The following is a 26,695-nucleotide window of genomic DNA, read 5'->3' on the forward strand; positions in this document are numbered from 1 at the left end:
ATATATATATATATATATATATATATATATATATATATATATATATACATATATATACCTATTATACATGTACATATATATGTATGTATATGTATATATACACATATATATGAACACACATTATGAATATATTTATGTGCACAAATTTAAAGAAAAATTAAACCCAGAAGCCTATACATCCTTCCTGAGAAGTATATGGAGACAATGCTAAGTCTGGGCCACTTCTGGGGAGCCTTGAAACTTCACTAACTTCAAACTGTGTTCCCCAAGCCCATGGAGCACTGAAGACACTTCACATTAGCCACTCAAAGTCAATAGGTGCCAAATCCTATCCCACAGTGCACTGCCTGCCCAAATTTTCACCATTTTCTGGAGTCCTTTTGTTTCAGATGGTCCAGTCTTGCTATAAGTTAGTTGTGAAAGTTCTAGATTCAGGGGCAAAGGGCAGATTGATTTAATGGCTTCTGAGGATGCATTCATAGGGTGGACCAGGGGACAAAGAGTTCTTAGTATTGCTAAAATACTTCAGACTGGCTGGCCAGAGCAGCCAAAACCCACAAGGAGGTGAAGAGGACACAGAATGATTTGCAATCTCCCTATAGCCAGCAATGAGTGTGATGAAGGAGAAGGAGGACAGAGGTCTCCAACTGTGAGAATGCATCAATTTCAAGTCCATCATGAACAGAAAGAACAACAAAAATGCAAGCTCAGATTTTTTTAGACCACAAACATCAGCTCTAGCAATCACTCAATCAGACACAGAAGGGAAGGTGCTAAAAGCCTAACCACTAGCAGCTTCGTCAAGAGGCTCCTGCACTGTACTTCCTTGAGAGGCAGGACAGACACGATTCTGGCTTCTGAGTGTGTCCAGTCCCCAGAAGAACCAGTCTAATTACAAAGAGAAACCAGTGGGAGACCATCCATGGATTAGCCACAATAGAGCATGCACCAGAGAACAGCCACCTGATACAGTTTCCAGACTACTGTCACTTGGAATGGTGTCCCTAACTGAAGTCACTTTAAAAGTGAAAGTGGCAGAGAGTACTCCAAAGTCTTCTCTCCCATTATGGGTCTGGATAGCCTTATTTCTGGTTGGGGAGACATCTTAAGAAGTATGTCTTTCCATCCTACCCTCCCTGTCAAACCAGGTCATGGACTCATGTTGTTTTTTTCTCCCAAGAACAGAGATTCCAGCTGGTGCACACTCAGTTCCTTGGGAAATGTTGTGCAAATAGCCAAAATTCTTGAATAGTTTTCCCAAGCTTTTGTACAATCTTAAAATGTTTTTCATGGAACATTGCCTCACTTCATTGCTTCCTAATATCGACTTCCTTCTCTCACTTATAATCTGTTTATAATCCACTTACACTTAAATTTCTCAAACCCATTGACAGCTTTCCAGAGGCCTATCTGCCCCTCAAATCACTATCCCTTCTCCAGACTGCAACAGAGATAGAAAAGTACAATGGCAATTGATTTTCCTCTGAACAGTGAGTTGGAGTAGGAGGGTATCATGGTTGAATTGTGTCTCCCAAAAAGATACATTCAAGTCCTAACCCCAGTTCCAGTGAACATGACCTTATTTGGAAATAGAATTTTCACAGATGTAATCACATTAAGGTGAGGTCATACTTGAATAGACAAAAGAAAGAACAACAAAAATACAAGCTGTGAAGACACAGGGACACAGAGAACATCATGTGAAGGTAAGGAAGAGAATGGAGTGGTGCATCTACAAGCCACAGAGTGGTAAGAACTATCACCAACCACCAGAAGCTGGGAGGGAAGCCTGGGATGAATTCCCCTGCCTGGGTCCCTCACCCAGCCTTCAGAGGGAGTGTGACCCTGTCAATAATTTGGTCTGAGACTTCTGAGAGCTGTGAAATAATACATATCTGCTGTGTGAGCCAACTGGTTTGTACTCATTTGTTATGACAACCCTAAGGAACACAAAAAGACAAGAGATCTGTCTTCATTCTCTCCCTCCCTCCACTTTCTCCCAATCCTTTCAGATAGTATTTCTCCTCCTGGTTATAAAAAAGCAGCCTAACGTGAAGACATGCAAACCTGTGCCTGACAGTTGCACCCGCATCCCTAACACACACACACACACACACACACACACACACACACAGGTGTACTCAAAAGGGGAGACTTACCTCGCTGGGCTCCACGATGGCTACATTCTCTGCACCCACTTTCCTCTTCATGCGGGCGGCCATGGTGATACCACCACTGCCCCCACCTAGTACCAGCACCTCATAGTGGTTCTTGGATGCACAGCTGGCCCCTGTATGCAGCTGGAGGGAGCCAGTCTGCTGAGTGCCTAGCCTGAGGAAGCAGGCAAAGAGCCGGGCACGGGGGCTGGACACCACAGTGACCAGTGGGGCCATCATCAGGCTGGATCAGGCTAGAAGGAAAGAGATGAGGTGGTGAGGGCCAAAGAAGGACCACTCTGGAATAGAGCAAAGGGAGGCTGATGTCTGGCCAGCCCCCAGTGATACCCGCCATCTCCTCTCAAGACCACTTTCTCTGCTGACTGGGGTTCTGAAGCCTCCAAGCTCACATGGCTGAAAACAGACAATTGACTAAGCTTTCCTGTCTCCCCTTCCTCCTACTTTCAGACCAACTAGGGCTGTAGTTGCACGGGCTATAATCTGCCTTCTAAGAGCTTCCTAAGAACTTGTCTCTACCCATCCTTGTCCATCTGTAAAAACTAGAGTTTACCTCATTGTGTCCATGTGCCTCCCATTTTCTTCTCACACACTCTTTCTTTGACTTTTCAATCCATTAAAACAAATGTGAAAGTCCACAAATAGAGAACTGTAGTACTCCTTGCCTTAAAAGATACCTGTGACCTTGCTGAAGTAGAAATAGTCCATCAATTAACCCACCTTCTGCCACTCAGAGGTCTGAGCATGCTAATCAGAGCCTCGGCCCCATGCAGAGACCTCCTGGCTCTGCTTGCCCAGGGACATGCAATTTAATCAAATCACTGGCTACAGATGCACAAGCAAAAGTCCTCCACGCCTTTAGCAATTTCAACCAGATGATAAAAAAAAAAAGCCATAAAAGGAGCCCTGCCTGGTATCATAAAGTTATATTTTATGTAAAGAGTCTGCACATGCTGCTGACCAGTCTTTTATTATATCCAATTCAGTAAACAATTTTTCCTTAATAGTTCCTCTGAGAGACCCATTTTACCTTTAGGAAAACATATTTCTATTCTGAAGTAAATGCTTTGGCGAAGAGGAAATTGAGGCTTCTCAGAGATTGGCCTTCACTTCACCCTATCCACAGCACTGGCCTACATCTAGGATACCACAGACTGGCATAATTTGTATAACCCAAGACATCACCCTCTCTGGGTGCCCAAATGTCAACATTATGTTCAGTCATTTGAGTTCAACACTACTTCATGAACCCTTTATTAAAATGCAAATACCCCACTGAGGAACAATGATTCTAGCTGCTAAGGTCACTAACTTCTTAATGGCCATGACTTAATTCCATCATATCCTCTCTGATGGGAGAAGAGGAAAGCTGTATAAGAGGATTAGAGGAAGCAAAGAAAGGGCTAGGGAGGAAGAAAGAGGAGGGGTAAGGAGGAGGAGGCAAAGGTGCTAATTTAAATTAGAATTAACTCTAGTTCAGAGTTTGGGCACCCCTGATGCCAACTATTCCTCAATATTTCAGATCCAAGAAGTGACCCAGAGCTGGGGCAGGAAGGCATGGAGGGAGGAGTATTTGGAGGTCCCCAGAAATTGGGCCAGGTTCATACACTGTTGCTGTACATCTAAAATCAGTATGATCTTCAAAAAAATAACATTTATTATCCCTTGACCCTGCATTTCTGACCCTGGGGATCTAGTCTAAGAAAATAACCTCTAATTCTAATGAATAAAAAACTGTTATAAAAATATTTCTCACTTATTTATAATATGGTCAACCTTCTGTTAACTGATTTGTGGATTAGACCTCGTTATATCTTGGGACTAAAAGAACCACTGCAGGCTCCACTCTGGTCAGGGACAATTCTGGTCCCTGGCTGTTTTAACTGAGGTTAATCAATAATTATCTCAGTTTAACAGGGGAGCAAAGAGTGACCTAAATGTCAAAATATTGGGGGAAAGGTCAAGTAATGATGATGAGATGATTCATGTAATATTTTAAAATTATGTTTACAGAGTATATAAAATGCTTATGATAAGGATACAAATAGAAATGCAATATTATCTCAACTGTGTAAAAGAAAATGCACTGAAAAAAGAAAGAAACTCCAAAATCTTAACACTGTTTCTCTCTGAATTTTACAATAATGGGTGATTTTTATTTTTCCTGCTTTTCTGTATGTTATAAAAATTTCTTTTTTTTTTAAATTTATTTATTTTATTGGTTGTTCAAAACATTATAAAGCTATTGACATATCATATTTCATACAATAGATTCAAGTTGGTTATGAACTCCCAATTTTACCCCAAATACAGATTGCAGAATCACATCGGTTACACATCCACATTTTTACATAATGCCCTATTAGTAACTGTTGTATTCTGCTACCTTTACTATCCTCTACTATCCCCCCTCCCTCCCCTCCCATCTTCTCTCACTACCCCATCCACTGTAATTCATTATGTATGTTATAAAAATTTCAACTTTATAAGTATATTTATGGTAATAAAAATCTTTATTTCAGTGATAATAACTATCATTGAAGGGTAACATTTACATAGTTTTTTACTTAGGAGTGTGTTGCCATTATCATCCCATTTGATAAATGTAAAACTAAGGCAGGTAGCACTTAAGTAACCTTCTCAAGTTATACCCGGGTACTTCAGTATCAGAGCTTCAACTTTAAACCACTACATTATACTGCTTCTATGATCTTAGGACAATTATACATCAACAATGTTACAGTTTGGATCTTAAATGTCTCCTAAAGGCCCATGTATTAAAAGCTTGGTCTCCAGCCTGTGGCATTGTTGAGAGGTGGTGGAATCTGTAGGAAATGAGGCTTAAAGGGAAGGATTAGGTTATTGGGGATATTGATGGGGATGTCGGAACCCCACATCCTTTCACACTCCCTTTGCTTCCTGGCTGCCAAGAGGTAAATAGACTTCCTTCTCCATCCGCTCCCACCATGATGTGCTGCTCACCACAGGCCCAAAGCAAAAAGGCCAAGCAACCATGGACTGAAACCATAAGCCAAAATAAATCTTATTTCCTTCAAATCAATTACCTCAGGTATTTTGTCACAACAACAAAAAATGTACTAACACAAGCAACAATGAAACAATGCTTGTGTGATGCTATTAAATGGTGGAGGGGGGTGATATTATACACAACTTCCCAGAAAAAAAAAAACATTTTTCATGATACTGACATCTAAATGTTAGCAATGGTTTTGGTATAACTGCAAATAACCTTTTCCTTTTCTTGGTGTATACTTTTCAAGTTTTCTTTAATGAACCTTACATTTTAAATTTTCAAAATCATTCAAATAGATTATTTTTTCTTTTAGATTGAAGAATGGAGAGAATCACCAAATAGGATATTGCTGTTTGTGAGGGAATGAAGAAAATGGTGAGTACACGGTGAATACACAGTCCGCACATGCGGCCTTTCTTTCTGCACACTCACAGAATGACAGAATCACAGCAAAACTCCTCACTTCTCAGCAAAAGGAAAACATTTTTCCATGGCTCTAACACTACTTAGCTCTATGGAAAGAATTTTGTTTTGTTCAAGGAAAAAAAAAGACAATGTAGGAGGAGGCCAGGCTGAGTTTCTGGTTTCCAGCCACTCCAGCTGAGGTTATTTGACCTCCGTCTTCTCTCAAAATGTACACAAATATTTCCCTAAGTCAAGAAGGCTATTTCTTTCAGCTTATTCCTTCAGTATAAACACAAAGTACTCTGTACCAGTTTTATCGCCTTCATTAATATCAGCCATCAAGCAGAATGTCCTAGCCTTTGCAGTCGTATTTCACTTTTTAACTATAAACAATCTCAAAACCACAAATGCTTTAGAATAAATGTCTCAAGTTTCAAAATAGCCCTAAATCTCAACTACTCTCTCATTCTAACAATGTAACATTATCTAAAAATCCAGATCAGAAACCCCAGGTCCATATAATGTTTGTGGAGAAGACAGAGTATGATATAACATCAAAGACAAAAGAATAATCCAGGGAAATAATGCCTAATCACAATTTTAATATCCCATTTTGGAACTGTGGTATAATAAAATATATACTTGGTCTTCATTCACCATTTATAGTATGAAGTTCCTAAAACCCTTGAAATTTCCTAACTTTATGCTATTGAGGTAGCTCAGGGTAGGACCTCTAGATAACTTCAGAATGGAGATGGTTGTCAGAAAAACCAAACATAGGTTGTCATTAGAGGGTTGAAAGTTTGAGCCCCGCCCTTGACCCTCAAGAGGGAAGAGGTACTGCATTCTCAGTTCTACTAAAACTCTTGAACAATAAATAAGATTCCATGAACTTCCAGAACACTCAAAGCTACCAGGAGAGCGGGGTGCTCTGGGAGGACATGGAAACTCTGTGCCCCTCATATTCCTACCATTTGGCCATTCTTGAGTTATGTCCTTTATAATAAATCAGGAAACATGTGTGTTCTTGTGTTCCAGAAGTAATTTAGCTAATTATCAAACCCGAGGGGGATCATGGGAAACCCTGAATTTGTGTTGACCAGACACAAGTGTGGTCCTGGGGCCTCATTTGTGGCAAGTGTCTGAAGCAGTCTTGTGGGACTAAGCCTTGAACACACGGAGTCTATACTAACTCCTGGAGTTAATGTCAAAATTGAACTGAACTGTTGGTACTGGAGAAATGGTTGATGTTAGGGAAACAAAACAGGCATCTGCTGTTAGAAGTGGTATCAGACAACATCACTCAGCAACCAACAAGAATTTCTGACATTAACCTAAAGCAAGTCTACAGCAACAACCCAAAAAACAGACAATTTATGGAAGTGACAGCCACACAATCTTAACCAGAAGGCAATAAATGAAAGGAAGGCCAAACCTAACCCTGAAATCAGCCAAGAAGAAATAGAAACCCCTGTCAACAAAAACAAAGCAGAAGCATGAAACTAATTTGACTTCTCCGTCATCCCAGAAACCTATATTCTTGTTTATTTAAGAAATAAAGTCAGGCATTGTGGTACATGCCTGTAGTCACAACTACTCCAGGGCTGAGGCAAGAAGATCACTTCGGCCCAATAGTTCAAATTATCCTCCATAACATAGTGAAATTCTGTCTCAAAAAAAAAAAAAAAGAAAGAAAAAATTAACTACCAATGACACAGAAAGATCCAGCCACTTTATCCCTACATTCTTAAAATGTGAAACACACATTAAATAATTACTAAATACGCCAAAATTAACTTTCATTTAACAAGTGGCACATGCAATATATTTTAAAATTAAATAATGTAATGCTTTTAAGTTAGACAAAAATCCCTCGATTAATCCTAAATCAATTTAGTGCCTCTCTTAAAGGATCAAAGTAAATGCTTTGAAATATCTACAGCATAAGTGAAGTACAACTCTTGCTGATAAAAAGATTAGGCAGCTGCCTGGGTCCCTCCCACTTACATCACTTGCTGGCTCCAGGGTCTGGTCTCTGCAGTCCACAGCAGGCCCTTCCTGAATAAACAATACAGACAGCCTGTGTCCAAAGCGCCCTAATTTTGTGTCATGTGACAGGCCACCCGCTGGGTTGTAAGCAGCCAGAACACCCAGCTGAATTCCAACATAGCTGGCATCTAAGCAAGGGTTATTAAGAGCATTCTTTTTTTTTTTTCCGTAAATTCTGTATTATGCTATTAAATACAGATTCACCAACCAGAAAGCTTGTAGTCAAAATTCTTTTGCTATTTTACTTTTGAGGAGAGTGTGTGGTTCATTATAGAGTGTTTTATCTCAGGCCTACTCAGGCTGACCCCGCTCTGCTTTAGGTTTCAATAACCCCAGAGCCAACTCTTTGGTGATGGTAGTGGTGGTGGTGTGTTTGTTTTGGTTTGGGTTGAGTGTTTGTTTGTTTGTTTGTTTGTTTATTAGGGGTGGGGGGACAAGGCCTCACTGTGTTGCATGGGCTAGTCTCAAACTCATGGGCTCAAGTGACCCTCCTACCTCAGTCTCCTGAGTAGCTGAAACTTTAGGCACATACCTCCTCAGGGTCAACCTTTAACAGATTACCTTTGTAGATCACTTCCAAAACCAAAGAGGAAAACAGATGACAAATAACCTCCAGCTCTCATCATCTACCTTGTCATCTCACCAGATCTGGGCACTGAACTACTAGTTGAGTTCCAGTGGCCTAGATCCCTGTGGGCTCCAGAGTCTAGACACAAGTGAGCTTTGTCTACACAGCATGAGTCAGGCTCTTGCCTAGTTGCCCAGGTGATGAGACTCTGGAAAACTGCTCTTCCAGAACTAGTTCTTCCCACACGGGGCTGCCAGCTCATTTAATTCAGTCAGCCCTAAGGCTTATCTCTGCTCTTTATAAGTTTCCCAGTCTCAGGAATTCTGTTATAGCAGTGCAAAACAAACTAGGACAACTACATCACTACATCATTAGTTTAATTCAAACTAATTCTTCAACAATTCAGAAAAATGCCCACTGGCTTAATTGTATCCCAAGTAATGAGGTAAAAGGGAGTAAATAGTATGAAATTTTAGCCTACTAAATAAATCAAAAAGAAGTTTTTAAAAGGATGGGGTGAAATGTAATAATAGTATTGGGTTTTTTGGTTTTTTGTTTGTTTTTTGTTTTTGTTTTGTTTTTGAACCCACTGGCATTCAACCATTGAGGCTACATCCTCAGCCCTTTTTCATATTTTATTTTGAGACAGGGTCTCATTGAGTTACTTATGGCTTCATTAATTTGCTAAGGCTGGCTTTGAACTCATGATCCTCCTGCCTCAGCCTCCCAAGCCGCTGGTATTAGAGCTCCCATGCCCAGCTATTGATACAATTTTTAAGAGTCCTTACCTTTTAGAAATATAAACTGAGATTCTTATGATTAAAATGCCTTGGTGTTTGCTCAAAAATATTACAGTATTTGGAAATTGGTGGAGATAAAAATAGGTCATGAGTTAATAATTTGAAGCCAACTGATAAGGATATATGGGTGTTCCTTGTGGTAGTCTATTTTTGTATATATTTCATAGTTTTCACACACACAGAAAAAAAAACTAAAATGAATGATGAAAAAACAAACAACAACAACCAAAAAAAAAAAAAACCCTAGTATCAGAATGGACATTAGCTTTGCTTTCCTGTCATTGAAATGTTCTGGATATATTTCAAGTGATTACAAGATAAAAGCAACACAAAGAATAGCAACAAGACTTAAAAATCACCCCTCCCATGTGCAGAGAATCTTAAAAGAGAATTCCAATTGCTCGGGGCCCACCTCAGACCCACACTGAAGTTTTCAATAACATTTAAAAACTGAAGCTCAGAGCACAAGATGATCTTCCAAAGGCCACATAATATCAGCAGCAGGGCCAGAGCTAGAATGAGCTCTTTTTATACAAAGCATATTTTTCTGAATGCCCTTTGCAGCAGCAGTACAGGCATCAGAAGCAGCCAGCAAACAACTCACAGTGGATATTATCCCCATTTTATACTGGGGGAAAAAGTGAGGCTGAAGGAAACCAGGTATATCCTCCAGGCCACATAGTCAAAAGAGACTAAAACCAAGGTTCAATTGGAGAAGGTAGAAAAGAATGAGGGAGGACACCAAAAATAAACATTATCACCTTCCCTAATATATGGAGGACACTTTTGGGAATTGCCTCACACGGTTATGGAGGCCAATAGTATCTGTGGTCTACAAGCCAGAGTCCTAGGAGAGCCTGTGGTATAGCTGCAGTCTAAAGGCCAGCTCCGGCACAGGAGAAGTCAGTATTCCAACTGAGTCCCAAGGCAGGAGAACAATGTTCTAGCTCAAGACACTCTGGCAAGAAGGATTCTCTCTGATTCATGGGAGGGTCAACCTTTTTGTTCTACTTTGTTCAACTGATTGAATGATTCCCCACTGGGAAGGGCAATCTTCTTTACCCCATCTACCAATTAAAATATTCATGTCATCTAGAAACACCCTCATAGACAAACCCAGATACTGTTTGACAAAATGCCTGAGCACTAGATGGCCCACTCAGGTTGACACACAAATATAATCACATCCCCTGACTTACAGAAGGGCAGATCTAAATCCAGAAAAATCTCAGGAAGGAAATTGTTTCTGTCACTGATTTATCACTGCATTGAGCACCAAGAAAATGTCAGACATTACCTCACGAAGGCTATGTTTTCTTCACATGATTTCATTTTAATCTGATGTGCCTGCAGGTAGCTTGTGCAGAACTATTCATGGCACTTGTCAAGGGCACTGCATTGACACCTCATGAAACCAGGAAGAAGCTGGTGCTTCCTCTTCCTGGAGATATTTTGAGTCCTGGTATTTAACAATTAGGAGTATTGGTTTGGACTTTTCCTGCATTTATGCTGGTTTAACATTTTGGGGCCTTGCTAATAATTCTAGAGAGATCGCCCCTCCCAGACCTAGCTAACTCCTGGAGACAGTGAAGACTAGCCTGCAGCATACCTTTGATATGTAAACCAGTCAATCCAGAGCCCATACTGGGATCTACCTCCTTTATCTGGCCCTTATATCCCAGGAGGAATATTCTTCAACTCTAATCTCCCCAGGGCCAGGTATCCAACAACTAGGGGCAGCCCCTTTAACCCCTAGAGTCCACTAAATTATTCCAACCAGCCAATTCCAAAGCTAGTCGGCCTTTTCCCCCTGCCTCATAAAAGCCATCATATAGGCATTTGCCCATGCTTCCCCTTCACTTTTCCTGCCTCCTGACCTACCCAGGTGCTTCCCCATATGGCCCTTACATGGCATGTTGGGCCTTCTGTCTCTTAAGAACTCTGAGTAAAAATCCATTCCTTTATGGCAGTCATCTCCTGATCTGTTGGCCTTGCCATAACCAAGTAAAACAAATTCTGGATGCATTTTTAATACACTTACGTTAAAATGCATGTGACAACTGTTCAGTCAGATGGAAGATTTTACATGTTTAACAAATTTCTGCTCTGCTCATTCTCCTTACGTATCTGCTGAACTGTCAGGTGGCATTTAGAAAGCAATTTAATTACATGCTACTGAAGAGTGTTGTAATTTTGTGGGTGATTGGGCCAAGTTTTGCAAATAAATAACATAGTTACACTTTGATTTTTTTTAATACAATAATCACTCTGAAAGAATGTGGCACCTGGCCTTCCTTGCCTTTGTCACACCCTAAGATCTGCCCTATTGAAACTTGAACTATCTTTCCCAACAATGAAAATCTTCACATCTCTTTTATTCATTTAACCTTGATTTTAAAAAGTGGCATCCAGGACTGGGATTATGGCTCAGTGGTAGAGCGCTTACCTTACACATGTGAGGCACTGGGTTCAATCCTCAGCACCACATAAAAATAAATAAATAAAGTTGTTGTTTTCATCACTAAAAAACTAATAATAACTTTTTAAAAAGTGCCATTCACCAGAAGTGTTCAGAAAGGTATTTAAGGAATAAATTTTCTGCAAACATAGGTATATGTGCAAATTCATCTTTCTATGCATACTGAACTTAATCAAACAGTGGCTAAAATTTCAGAACTGAAATCAAGAAATATAAATATAAACAAAAGTATACAAATTAAATAACATTTAGCTATGCCAAATGCATAAGAGTATCTTTATGAAAGAATAAGCCAGGCACAATGGAGCATGCCTTAATCCCAGGAAGGATTGAGCATGCCTTAATCAGGAGGCTGAGGCAGGAGAATTGAAAGTTCAGAGCCAGCCTCAGCAATTTTGCAAGGACTTAAGCAACTTAATGAGAGCCTGTCTCAAAATAAAAAATAAAAAGGGCAGGGGGGGGTATCTCAGTGGTTACTTTTTTATACTGGGTTTAATCCCCAATATAAAAAAAGGAATAAATTCCATGAAATATTTATGGTCACAATTATGTTTCCAAAGTATTACAAAAAACTCATTGTGCATCTAATAAGGACCTACGCTGATAGACAGAAATTCCCTCACCCTTGTCCTGGTCCCACTCCTAATCTCTGGCTTTAGAAGCTGAGGAAAGAATAGCTGAGCTTGCCAGCTGCTGCTAACAAAGGCCAAATTACAAGGAAAGTTTTTCTTTTTTTAATGTTAGTAGGTCTAATTTAAATTTTTGAGTGTTAAAAATAAGCCATAAAAATGCTAGAAGAAAATTTAAGTAGACATTTATGTCATCCCTGAGTAAGATAAAAATTTTCTTAGCACAACATTAAAGGTATAAATCAGAAAGGAAAAGATCTATGACTTGAATATTTAACAGATTTTGAACTTTTTTGCTATTCTCTGTTTCCCACTCATCCTACATCCAGCCCACGTAGGGGTGTATGGGTTTAGACTTTTATAGGTCCAAATATACACTTATATATATTTATATACTCTCTTTTAGGGGTGTAATTAGTTTGCACAGATATCAGGCTGTGTCCCTGATAACTACATCACTTGGTCTCCCTTGTCCTCTGACCTCTGCCTGGGTCCAACTAGTGGGAGGTGTTAGCAGGAACTCAGAGCCGGTAAAAAGTGCATTGCGGGTATTTCCTCCTATTTCATTGCTACTTTGGGCCACATTTGGAATTAGACAGTAGTCAGAGGCCAAGGGAATGTTGAGAAGCACAATTTTTAAAAGGTGTTGATTGTCTTGAATATACTGTAAAAATATGACTGTTAGTGAAAATTGATAAAGAGGTAGACAAAACAAAATTAATCTTGGAGAATACTTAAATCAACATGAACACACTATTAGTTGAAATATGGATATTACTTTTCAACGAGGGCTCAGAATAAATTAAGAAAAATACTATTGGTCAGTGGAACAAAGGGACCCTTGTTATATAGTGACAGAAAGATTAACAGAATCACAGTGATACAAAAAATAGAACTTATAAAATATGGCATTGAACATCTAGCTGAGAAGATTTATAAGCTCCGTATTAAAGACACAGCTTGATTTCTTCGAGCTGGTTTTAGAAAATGTGAGAAAAAAGATAAACAGAGGGAATAAATGCTAAATAAAAATTAACTGCTCTGTTGCAAACACACACTACATTTCATGAAAAAGGACTGGCGTCCCAGGGGGCAGAGCTTAAAACCACAGAGAATTATTCATAGGCCTTAAAACCTGATATAACTTGTCCACCCAGATTTTGAAACTTCTTGGGACATGTGACTTCTATTTTACTCCCATTTTCTCCCCTTTTTAACCAGAACTTTTAACTCTAGAACTCTATAACTTTTAACTCTATAACTCTTAACTCTATAACTTTTATCCTACACTAACCTACCATTGTACTCTAAAAGCAGATAACTTGTATCCTTAGTTTCACAGATCCACAGATGGACAGGAATTGTGTCCCAGAAGAGACCATGTCCAGAACCTCACCCACACATGGTTTAGATTATTTAGATGACAAAATTGAGACTTTTGAGCTAATGAGACTTAGATTATAATTTGGATGCAGTAATGAATGGAGTCTTTGGAAGAACTTGGACTGGAGTGAACAAATTTTGCATGTGGAATGGGTATGAATCTTTGGGAACCAGTATATAGACTATGATAAACCAAATAATTACCTCCTCCAAATATATCCTAATCTCCCAAACCTATAAATATGTTACTTCATGTGGCAAAAGCAAGTTTATAGATGTGGTTAAGGACCTTAAGATGCAGAAAGAATATCCTGAATTTTCCAAGTGAGCCCAATCTAATCACCTGGATCCTTAAAAATGGAGAACTTTTTCCAGCTGGAGACAAAGGAAGACGTGACCATGAGGTGATGGTCAGAAAAGTGAAATGTTGCTGGCTTTGAAGATGAAGGAAAAGGATAGTAAACCAAAGATGTGGGTAGCTTCTAGAAGCTGGAAAGTCTTCTAGAAGCAATGAAACATTCTTTAGAACTTTAGAACTCTACAGAACTTCCAGAAGTTATATGGCTCTACCAGCACCTTGATTTTAGCCTAGTGAAACCTGTGCTACACTTCTGATATACGACTGTAAGATAATAAATTTGTATTGTTGGATCTGGGACTATATTTCAGTGGTAGAGTGCTTGCTTAGCATGCAAAAGGCCCTGGGTTCAATCACCAGCACTACAAAAAAAAAAAAAAAATTATTATATTATTTAAGCCATAAGAATTGTGGTAATTTGTTACAACAGCAATAGGAAATATACATCATCTTAATTTTCATAATGGTCTTATGAGTTAAGTACTGTTATTAAAAGACATTGACAAGGCCTGGGACTAGGGCTAGGGCTCAGCAATAGAGCACTTGCCTCGCATGTATGAGGCACTGGGTTTGATCCTCAGCACCACATAAAAATAAATAAACAAAATAAAGGTATTGTGTCCATCTACAACAATAAAGGTATTATGTCCATCTACAACTAAAAAAAAAGTTTTAAAAAAGATATTGACAATAAACCAGGTGGGGTGGCACTGTAATCCCAGCAGCTAGGGAGGCTGAGGCAGGAGGATGCGAGTTCAAAGCCAGCCTCAGCAAAAGCAAAGCATGAAGCAACTCAACGAGACACTAAATAAAATATAAAATCAGGCAGGAGATGTGGTTCAGTGGCCAAGTGCACCTGAATTCAATCCCTGGTACACACATACACCCCCAAAACAGATATTGACAATGAGGTTCAGAGAAGTTAAATGGCATGCTAGCTAAATCTAAGAGCTGGAATGAAAATCTATATTTATGGAAACCAAGCCCAATACTTTTTCTACTAGTCTAAAGGTGATGGAGGAGTTGAAAAATAAATAATTAAATAATCAATTTAATTATAATATTAATATTTATTAAAGTTTTAACAAAGTTCATAAATTTTGGGCACCTACTCCTGAAGAGGTGACCAAAAAAGCTTTTATTACACTCTTGGTAGACTACAGAAGTTTTCTGCCTGTATCACCAACTGTCCGAACCACCCCAGGAATGACCAAAATACCAGATACTGCACAAATGACCAGATACTCCACAAGTGACCATAGTGATAGAAGAAATCAGAGTTTCTGGAACCAGAGTCTGCAACCATGATGAAGTTTCAATCTCTCAGGGAAACTAGATGCATCAAAATGTCAACAAATAACTGAGTGACCACAAGGAATTTCCAAGAGAGACAAATAGGTAATAAGACTTACAGAATCAATGTTAGCTGGGGGGATTAGAAAAGTTGCGACCCGGCTGGACTCTGGACCATGGCTAAGATGAGGAATAGCAAAAGACATTTCAGGAAGGTATAATTGTAAGGGGAGGGGAACCAACATGTACTCCTTTCAACTGGGATTCAAGCTTTGGTGATAGGAGACCTGATGCTGTACCTAGCACAGCTCCTGGCACAATGAAGGAGCTCAGTGATATTTGCTAAAATAATAATAATTATTATTATATATTATATAATAATATATTATATAATATATTATTTATTGTATAATAAAATAATAATTATTATTATATAATAATAATTATTATATATAATAATGATGGGTTGGTTTATTCAATACCTTTATATATCAGATGTATCCTACACACTGAATGAAGGTAGAACTTCATTCCAAATAAATACTAAGTGCAGAGAAAAATACAAAGCACTAGAACACATTCCCCACTCAAGTTAGAGAAAGATGTGCACACATCTAACTACCTCTAACTACCCTTAGCTCCAGTGGAAGAAGCAAAGTGCCATGCAACCAATATGAGCCAAATGCTCAGGATTTGAAAAAGAGTAATCAATGAAAACTTGGCAAAACAGGTAAAATCTGAGCAGAAAAGAAAAGACTGGAAGCATTCAATAAGTGGAAATGCTGTGGGAGAGTTGCCCAAGAGAAGGGAGTAGCATAAGTAAAAGAATCAGAGAGGGAGTACCTGCCTGTCAGAACTTTTCCACCCTCTTCTGTGGGTGCTCTGAGCCCTGAGAGCGGATCTCTAAGGTATGCCTCGACTGATCTCCCTCATCTTCTGGCTTCCCACTGAGTTCATCCAAGAGAAAGCACCAGTAGAAGATTAGAGGACAGAAAAAAGAGAGAGGTCAGGATACTTATTTCCCAGCCCTTTCCCAGCCTGCCAAGCCCCACCCAAGCCTGAGCAATGAATATATTCTTCAGCTGAAATCCTGGGTTCCTGTAGGGTAGCCCTTTCCTCAGCTGCCATCCTAACAACTAACTGCTCCCTTAACTTAACATCTCCCCAAACCAATATAACTGCTTCACCGCCTTTGGTGGTTTCCCTTGAACCTGCTAGCATCTTTGTAAATAGTTATTTCATTAAACACTGAGTGTGCCAACTGTTTCCCAGAGACCTCAACTGATACAGTGAGAAGAGCCAGAATGTGTTTGAGCAATGGCAAGCCAACCATATTTGAGTGAAACTGAGATGACTAGACAAGAAAGAAATATCTTAACCAGATTATAAAGAGATATGCTAGGGAACTGAGACTTTTCATGGAAAAGACAAAGTTCTTGAAAGGGAGAGAACAGAAGGTAGCTTGGAGAAGACAAATCCAATCTCGAAGCAAAATTATTCAGGACGAGAAACAAAATCAGTTGACTAGTTCTGTTAATCAGTTAAGAGTCTATTGCAGTGGTGAACATGAGTGATAAGTGTGTGCCAGCATTAGAAATGTAGATAATAATAAAAAAAAGAAGAATTATGTGAGCAGAAATAGGGGCATTAGATAAGGGCCCTCATTAGGCTAATTTTGCTACTTGGGTTAGAGATTTAGGAAGTAGAATCATTTGGTATGGAAATTGCCTGTGAACAAAGAGTAAGAGGACATCCTAGGGCAGGCGCATTCTGAGAAGAGGAAGTTTGGATAGACATAGGTTATTAACATTTATTAGGCTTGAGCTTAATCCTAGACAACCATACTGCCACCTAGGGCTCACAGAGCAGCAACCTGCCCACCAAACCTGCAGACCAAGTTGTGTTTTGTTTGACTCACAGTGTTTTCTTAAAGCTTGGATTAGTTGCTAGCATTAAATATTTGGGAGTTATCACCCCAAAATTTCCATATTTTGGCCTCTTTGACAATAGCAGGCCCACATTCTCACATGGAAATATTTGGCTGGAGCTGAGTAGTTACTAGCCATCTTTGCCCTGCACAAAGTTCCTGTTCACACCCTGCCTAAATGACTCATGGAAGTTTTCTGCCCAGGCCTGGTGTGGATTTGAACCTGTAATCCCTCTAGTGACAATGAGAATTCCTGGAAGTTCTTAATGAAACTAATTTAGAAAGATACCCCGAGGAAAGCTGAGGGAATGAACTGGAAAAATTTGGTTGAGTTCAGCATTTTGAGTGTTTATATACCAGGCATTATGCTAGGCACTGCAGAGTCCATGGTGAGAAGAATCTGTCTACCAGATGTGATGGCACATGCCTGAAATTTCAGTAACTTGGGAGGATGAGATAGGAGAATTGCAAGTTCAAGGCCAGTCTCAGCAACTTAGCAAGGCCCTGAGCAATTAGTGACACTCTGCCTCAAAATAGTAAATTTTTTAAAAGACTAGATATAGTGGTGAAGTGCCCCTGGGTTTAAACCCCGGTATCCCAAAAATAAAAAAGAACAAAGAAGAGTCTGTCTAAAAGAGATGATCAGGAATATGAAGATTTGTTAAGTTTCTGTTTCAGAAATGCAGGTAGTGGATCTAGACAATGGGAACAGAAATGAAAATAAAGATGACACACATGTTGAAGGAAATTTGTAACAATTAGTTATTGGGAATAAAGAAGAAGGAAGAAAGCCCAGTATGGTGGTACACACTTATAATCCCAGCTATTTGAGGGGCTGAGGCAAGAGGATCTCAAGTTTGAGGGTAGCCTAGGTAACTCAGCAAGACCCTGTCTAAAAATGAAATAATAATAATAATAACAGCTGAAGACAGTACTGCAAAAAATAAAAAAGAAGAAAGAATGTGAACTATGACACATTACCTTCCTGTACAAGTAGATACAATGAGCTTAGGGTGCAGCAATATTGGATTACTCAAAGTAAAGGTCCAAAGTATGGTGAGAGAGAAGGAAAGGACCTGCCCTGAAAATCTTGAAAGCATTATGCAAGCTGCGACCTTCCTCTTGGCTCACCTCCCCTTGCGTACAACAATGCTGTTCTTGCCTGTGCGTTCAGGAACTGGATTACTATATTACTAGCAAATAAAGAAAATTAAGCAATCTTCACTTAGCCCTGCAGTGCTACCATGGAGCTCTTCCTCTGGAGCTATTACCACTCCAAACATTTGTTTAAACATTAAGCTTCTCCAGTGCTAGATCATCCAGCTTTACCAGTGCTAGATCATCCAGGAAAGAGAAACAATCATACACAACTCTCTGATGATTAAAGGCTTAGAGCTACATTGGGCTTCTTTAGTTCCCCAACTCTTTAGGGACAAACTATGAGTTTTCTTCAAAGAATTACTGATTGAGAATTACTAATGAGGACTTTGCAATGATGCAGTGACTCCCTTTGCTGCTGAGTTTCCTTAGCCTATACTTACACTATTTTATAATCAGAGAAAGCATTATAATGGAAGGATTGACAATTGCACCAAACCAATATACAACTGCTAAGCAGATAACAAAAATTATATTTTCATAAGGAAAACTCACATTTAAGACTCCAAAAATAAATACATAAATAAGTTAGTGAATTAAGATTATTTTATTTGAAAGTTAAGGGTTTTGACTGAATTAAATTTTTGTTAAAAGCCTGTTTTCTGCTTGCGGTGGGAACTTGACTTCTCATGTTCTAGTGTAGGAGTAAGCACACCTTGGGTCTCTTTCCATCATGCACAGCTGGCTTTTATTTTCTATTTGTTTATTTGTTTGTTTGTTTAGAATGCCTTTATTTTATTTGTTTATTTTTATGTGGTGCTAAGGATCCAACCCAGTGCCTCACACTTGCAAGGCAAAAAGTGCTCTGCCACTGAGCTGCAGCCCCAGCCCACAGCTGGCTTTTAACCAAGTATATTTCCAATTTCTTTGCAAGGTCTGCATAAGCCTATGTGTGCCCATGTGCAGTCTCACCAGAGAGGCTTATTATGAAATTAATTTGCTCCCAGTCACACAGCAAGAATCAGCTTGCACCTTGGTTTTCTGAATCTGTTAAATTATCACAAGAAAATTATTCATCAGCCTGAGGAACATTAGGATTCCCTCTCAGAGTCTCACACATAAGGACGCTTTGAAGGGTGGAGTCATTGTAAACAGAAATAGGATAACTACTCAAGCATATCATTCCCTAGAATGCAGTGTGTGAGGTCTTACCACAATAAGGAAAGACTCTTTAATTACAAATTATACATCTGCTATTTGAACCTGGTTGGAGAGACGCTAAGTTCACTCCTTCACTGGTTAGGACAGATGTACAGATGTAACAGGTGTGTCAGGTTTCCTAATAGCTCACACCTTTCCTATGTCCAACTAGATGACACAGTTTCCTGTTCGTGGTGCAGCTTTGTCTGAGGGTGTGTCAGGAGTCAGGAGTCCCAGGTTCCCATTCCAGGTAGTTCCAGAAAGGGCTTGGCCTTCATCATTCTGGGCCATGCTATCTTTATCAATGGGAGAAAGAGCTGAGTTTGATAGCTTTGAAATTCCCTTCCTTCTCTAAAACTTGATGTGCCTCTCAAGGAGAGAAAGGGAAATGGAGGTTCATAGGCAGGCATTCAAATATTTGTTCTAGTAACAAATATAATTGTTACAATGAGCTGTGAATTTTTATGGCAAAGAATGTCAGGGGTTACGAAACCTGCAACATAATCAGAACAGAAAATATACTTCCTAGTCTCTTTGCCCAAATTCCACACCTGCATCATGATCCACTATGATTCAGTGGGCAACTGCTATGGATAGGTGTTTGATCCCAGGCATAATAAAAACATAGGAAAAAATCATTTACAGAAGGTTTGATACATGGCTGGCATTTTACAGTGCACAATTTAATTTCTCACAACAACTTTTTTTTTTTTTGGTGTGGTAGTGGGCATGAACCCAGAGGTATTCTATCACTAAGCTACATCCTTTATATGCTTTTATTTTTAGACAACGTCTCCCTAAGTTGCCCAGGCTGGCCTTGAACTTGCAATCCTCCTGCCTCAGCCTCCCAAGATGCTGGAATTACAGGTGTGTGCCACCATGCCCAGCTATCATCAACATTTTATAAATGAGGAAATAGAGGTTGTGAGACTCATTTCTCTGAGTTTAAAATAAGTGGATGTGTCTACTTGACTTTAAAGGCCCTTCTTGCTCTGTGATTCAAAACAAGCTTAGATTTGATCACCTAGACCTTGAAAATCCCATCATTATCATATAAAACAGATGGCCAGAAAATGAGATGGCCCCTTGTGCACCTTAAGCATCATGAAGGTGCTCACAGAAGCACAAACTTACATATCCAAGACCCAGTACTTTCTTGGGGAACACTTACAATCTCAACTCTACACATCGTAGTTGTTAAGACACATTGTTTTCCTACGGAGTCACCATGGGCCACTTTGGAACAAATAGCCAAGAACAAGAAAGTACCATAGAATACAATCACCATATCCCTTCCAGAGGGTAGGATTTGCTCTCAAGATAATTACAGGTATTTCCTCTCCATTGATGTAGATAAAGCTGGGGCTGCTGGCTCCCAAATAGACCAAATGAAAGCTCCCTGAGTGCTGAGCTAGGCTTGGAAATTCATTATGAGTAGGAGGGAGTTTCCTTCCGGTAGTTAAAAATGGTCATTAACACCATCACCTCAGAACCCACCATGTATTTATAAAGCACCTATTATGTACAGAGCATGATAGCTAGCCTGAATCATTCACTGAAGATGCCAAGTTCTTCTTTTCCTAACAGAATCATGAAGGTGAGTAAGGCTTTAATGACACCAGACAGGATCCAAAGGACCATTCAGAGTGTCTGTGTGGAGTAAAGTCATCTCTTGTGTCCATGCAGGACTGGTTCCAGGAACCCCCACTGATACAAAAACTGGTTAATGCTCAAGTCCCTTATATAAAATGGCATAAAATTTGCATATAACCTACACACAACTACAGAAAGTCAATTGTACTAGACTCTTGTGAGTAAGTAGGCGAGGCAGCCTAGAGCAAGTGACAGAGGTGTCAGAGTCATAACTTAAAAGAGAGGGTGACAATTTGCTAGGAATTCGTAACAAAATACCCCAGACTGGGTGGTTTAAACTCTCACAGTTCTAGAGGCTGAAAGTCCAAGATCAAGGTACCAAAAAGACAAGATTCTCCCAAGGCCCCTCTCCTTGACTTGCTACCTTTTTTGTGTTACCACGTGGCCTTTTATCAGTACATATATGCCCCTGATGTCTCTTCTTATTCTTATATGAACACCATTTATATTGGATTAGGACCCCACCCTAATAACTTCATTTAGCCAAATTACCTCTCTGCAGGCCCTATCTACAAATACAGTCACATTCTAAAATACTAGGGGTTAGGATTATCAACATATACATTTGGGAGAGGGACACAATTCAGCACATAACATCAGTATTTGCCCTTCACAAAGTTATAGGCACCTAGCCCCAGTGTGTTCTAAAGTTCCTATTCTTCACAAAGTTGTCTCCCCACCCTCTACTCTAATTTAGTACTTTCACAGAGATGGTGGCTGGACCCACTTTTCTGGAGTATTATTACCATCTATACTTATTGGATTATACACACTTTTAAGGCTAGGAATTAGGAAGCAGCTAGTTGGGCCAGGTATGGTGGCACATACCTATAATCCCACTACCTTTGAAGGCTGAGGCAGGAGGATCCCAAGTTGAAGTCCAGCTTCAGCAACTTAGCTGTCTCAAAATTAGAAGTACAAAAAGTGGGGATGTAGCTCTGTGGTAGAGTGACCCTGGGTTCAAGTGTCGGTACCAACAACCAAAAAAAAAAAGTAACTAATTGGTTTCAGGTGTAGTCTAGGCAGCTTTTAGCAAGGTACCAATCCTGCTCCTATTTACCAACTCTTCAGAATCAGAGAGGAAATTTGTAGTTGGTAGTGAACAAGGAAAGGTGAAAAGGAACAGAGGATAGAAGAATGTATAATATCTAGGTCCAGAAACATCTCTTCATGAGTCTGTTTCCATTTCTTGTAAGACATTTCCTGTATTTGAACACATCATATTAACAAGCCTAGATGCAGTCAAGATGGAGAAGAAACTTCTGCAAAAGAATCCTGGTTTCAATCAACACTCAATTTCATTTTCTCTGGCAGAACACCAGCCACACAGATCCACACAGAGACCCATGGGCTCTGGCTGACATTTCAAGCACTCTAGTTCCAGGTGTGTTTATGTAAATATTTGTTCAGTGAATTAAAAAAGCAGCATCTTACAGTTTAAACAGGGTCAGTTCCCAAACCACCAGCTGTCTCTTTGATGAATTTTCTTTTTAGCTGTAGTCACAAGCAACCTTCTCTAACCCACCTATTCATTTAATAAATATTTATTGATGGGCTGGGGATGTGGCTCAAGCAGTAACCCGCTCGCCTGGCATGTGCGGGGTGCTGGGTTTGATCCTCAGCACCACATAAAAATAAAGATGTTGGGTCCACCGAAAACAGAAAAATAAATATTAAAAAAAAAATTCTCTCTCTCTCTCTCTCTCTCTCAAAAAAAAAAAATAGATAGAATCTGTATATGGGGCAAAAATGGGAGTTCATAACCCACTTGAATCAAAGTGTGAAATATGATATATCAAGAAATTTGTAATGTTTTGAACAACCAACAATAAAAAATTGGAAAAAAAAAAAGATAGATAGATAGATATCTTCCAAATATCAGGTTTGGATTTAATGGTGATAGTCAAAGCTTGGGAAGGAGACAGACAGATTCTAATAAATGGTACTTATTTCACACCTCTGTGCCAGGTGGTACCCCGTTTGTATTGTACAGTGAAGAAGCTAAGGCTCAAAAAAGTTCAAAACTAACATCAAGATGCTAGTTAATGGAGTATCAAGGCTAGAAGCTAAGTTACCTAACTTTCTGAATAATGCTTTGTACTATCCCAGGATCTCAACCTGGGACCCATGGACTGGATTTAAAAAAAAAACTTAATTTTCACTAATACCTAATTGAAATTTAATATTTCTTCAATTATGTATGCATGCAGAAGCCACAGCAGTATTAGCAGTTATCTATAACCTTGTCAGCAATAGAAATTTGATATTTTCTTTTATTACAGGTGTCACCTATATTTTGAAATATTGTTTACATTCTCTACTATTTCTAAATTATGATAGCTATTAGATTCAAAACTTTATAGACCTTATAATTTAATAATTCATTAATTTTAAAGCACATATTATATCATAAATTCTTTTTAATATTTTGACAAGTATATTGCAACTGGCTTCTTTTATAATCCTCTGCCTTTTATTTTACATTTTTAAAAGTATTGTTCTAAGAAAAGGTCCTTTTTCTTCTCAGAACTACCCAAGAAATAGTGACACAAAATGGGTCAAAACCCTGCATTATAGCAATGGGCATATCCCATTGCTAGAGGCTTTCTGCTCATTGTGTCTTTGAGAAAGAAGCTAGGTTAGAATTTTGCTAATTAAAAGAAAATAAAGAGGAAAAGAATGAGCCCCAATTCCACCAAAGACCCTTTATCCCCCTTTGCACTAATTTCCTGTTCAGCGCATGATCTAAATTCCCTCTTCCCACTGGTCCCAGGCCGCTGCCCCTTGAGCGCCCCTTGGTCTCACTGCCAGTGTGGATAAATGTCTCAGAACTGTGGACATCCATCAATCCAGGACCACCTGAGGCTGTGCACCAACTTCCAACTCGGAAGTGAGTCAACAGTGGAAGGCACCAGAAATTCCCATACACCGAGATCACGGATACCTCGGGGGAGGGAGAGGGTTCGGCTAAGAGTGACACCTCGGTTTTAACTGTCCCTCAGCCTCTCCGGTGTCCCGGAGATTCCAACACTGCAAGAAAGAAGCCAGAGTCCCAGGAGCTAAGTTCCAGACAAACGCAGCGCGAGCTGCTGTCCCGGGGATGGGGAAAGGAAGAGAGAAGCTGTGTGGAGGGTGGGGCAGCCGGGTCTGCGAACTCCCAGCTGATAGTGGGAAGTAAGGCCAACAACCAGCTCCAGGAGTGCCCTCTGTCCTTCCCCCCACGGAGAACCTGAGATCTGGAGATCAGAAGGTTGTGGGAAGCCTCTTACCAAAAGTGAACGAAGCCTCGGGCCACAGCGTTGGCGCTGCAAAAACTGCCGCTCCCTGCTGGGACTGAGCACCTCGGCTGGAGCCCCGCCTGGCCGCCTGGAGGCGGGGAGAGGGAGGCTCCCCCCAGGAAAAGAAAGGGCTCTCCGCAGCCACGCCTGGAACCGCAGCTGGGCACCCCGGGAGACCACACCCAGGCTTTGAGGAAGAACTGAGGACAGAACCACCAGGGGGGTCTAGTCCACCCAGATTCTGCCAGCAGGGTGGCCTCGGGACACCTATCCCCCAGAGTGCCCAGGAGTGAGGCCCTGTCTGCGTTTGTCAGCAGAGAACACTAAGGCCACCTGACACTCCTGCCCCTGGGTGCCAACAGAGTTGCGCAATCCGGACTGGCAAAGGCAGAGGCATGGCACTGTGGATAGAGCCTTGGCAGTGTGCTGTGGGATCATCCCGTGTGCGCTGCATTTCTCACCTGGTTCTCACCACCAGAGACAAGAAACGGCTTTTCCTGCTCAGCTCAACGACTTTAGACTTTCGGTCAGAGAGTGAAGTCTGGGGTCAGATGGCTTCCAGCCACTGGCCACTACATCCTGTTCAGTTCCATTTTCTTTACTAGACATTTTCTTTTCGCTTTGTTCTACTTTTTTTGTTTATTTTGGTTTTGTAGTACTGGGATTTGAACCCAGGGGCGCCCTACCACTGAGCCATATACCCAGCGCTTTTTATTTTTTAATTTTTGGTCAGTGACCCTCTCCAACTTGCAATCCTCCTGCCTCGGCCTCTGGAGTCACGGGGATTGCAAGTGTGTACTATGGCGCTAGCTTGGCTGAACGTTTCCAATGAACTGTTCTTTTTAGATGAAAGCAAAGTGTAGGTGAGCGGTTCTCCACTATATCAAATCCAATGAACACTTTTTATCATACAGTGTCCCAAAAGTCTTACTGCAGTTTTAAATTTTAATAACTTCAGAAGTGCCAAATGCTCAACTCCTTTTTAGCATTTAGCACTTCTGAAGACCCCTTGAAAGTTTAATTATGTTTCTTTTGCACTTTTTTGTGAATTTTAATAATTTTTAAACATTTCATTTCAATTTTCTGTCTTCAGTCAGAAGAATTGATTACATCCATGGTAAAATCAACATGAACACCACAGCTACAAAAACGACTGTAGACTCTTATTAGCAACTCAATTCCACCTGCAGGAAGCATTGCTTGGGTGGCATGACTTTATGCAGTGCTAAGCAACTCTAGTAAAGGAGCTCTGGGTTTTTCCAAGAAATCCACTCCTGGAAATTCCAGTATATTAAAACCCCACACAAATGCTTAATGTTTGTAATTATTTGAACTAAAACTGAATTTCTTTTTACAAACAAAAGCATTTTTTGCATACTTGAATGTTGGGGCAAAGGATGGGGACCAAAATTTCTTCAGGGCTTTTTATGGCACTGTCCCAGACACTTGGTCTCCAGGCTTCCCAACCTCTAAATGTCAATAAATTGTGTCCCCATTTGCTGACAAATGAAAATGCCCTTTCCTACATTTCTAAAATGCTTTATCCCACCTCCCAGTTCCACCATCCTCCCCATCTAAGTTAGGAAGCTCTGATTGGGATGGGCAGGATGCAGATAAAAGGAATTTCAGGAAATGTATGCTTACTGGGTACTTTGAGATAGTGACTACAAATCAGATTCAGAATTAAGAAATGTGTCCTGAGCTGATCCCACTAGTTAGGGATTTCACATGTGTTCATTCTATCGTTTTACCCAAGACACCTCCTTCTTCTACAAAAGACAATACTTCAAAAGAGAACAGAGGCTGTAATTTGCCCATCAGATAGTGAGGAAGACCATTGAGAATTTACTCATTCAGTAGTCATTCTTTTATTTGATGGATATTCTCTGAGTCCTTTCTGGCTCTGGATCAAACAAGCACTGTGTCTGCTATCTGTGCATACACTTGGAAAAAAATCAGACTTGATTTCTACCTATGTGAAGTTTGTAAAGTAGTGAAAGTGCATTTAGGGAGGTAGGAAACTAAGAGAAGCAACATTAAAGGGTGGGAAGAGGACATGATAGGAGGTAGAACACAAGAGGAACCCATTTTTTTTATTTGTTCTTTTTAGATATACATTACAGTAGAGTGTACTTTGCCATATTATACATACATGGAGTAAAACTTATTCTAATTAGGATCCCATTCTTGTGGATGTACATGATGTGAAGTTACCCTGGTCATGTATTCATATACAAGAATAGGAAAGTTATGTCCAATTCATTCTACTATCTTTCCTTTTCCCCCTTTCTTCCCTCTATTCCCCTTTGTCTAATCCAATGGACTTCTGTTATTCCCCTTCCCACCCTCCCTTGTTGGAGGTTAGCA

The 26,695-nt window shown here is 39.9% G+C and overlaps 1 protein-coding gene across 1 annotated transcript in view; it reads right to left on the reverse strand.

Annotated features, from left to right (window-relative positions):
- Window positions 1–24,655, reverse strand: part of Sqor (sulfide quinone oxidoreductase) — a 50,221-nt gene extending 25,566 nt beyond the window's left edge. The window contains exons 1-2 of the mRNA XM_015480695.2: window positions 24,320–24,655; window positions 2,160–2,410 (exon numbers count right to left, since the gene is read on the reverse strand). Of these exons, the coding sequence (XP_015336181.1) occupies window positions 2,160–2,396 (237 nt within the window). The 5' untranslated portion in view covers window positions 2,397–2,410; window positions 24,320–24,655. The remainder of the gene's footprint in view (window positions 1–2,159; window positions 2,411–24,319) is intronic.
- Window positions 24,656–26,695: the final 2,040 nt, after the last annotated feature.

This window comes from Marmota marmota, unplaced genomic scaffold, assembly GCF_001458135.2.
Source record: "Marmota marmota marmota unplaced genomic scaffold, marMar, whole genome shotgun sequence".
NCBI lineage: Eukaryota > Metazoa > Chordata > Mammalia > Rodentia > Sciuridae > Marmota > Marmota marmota.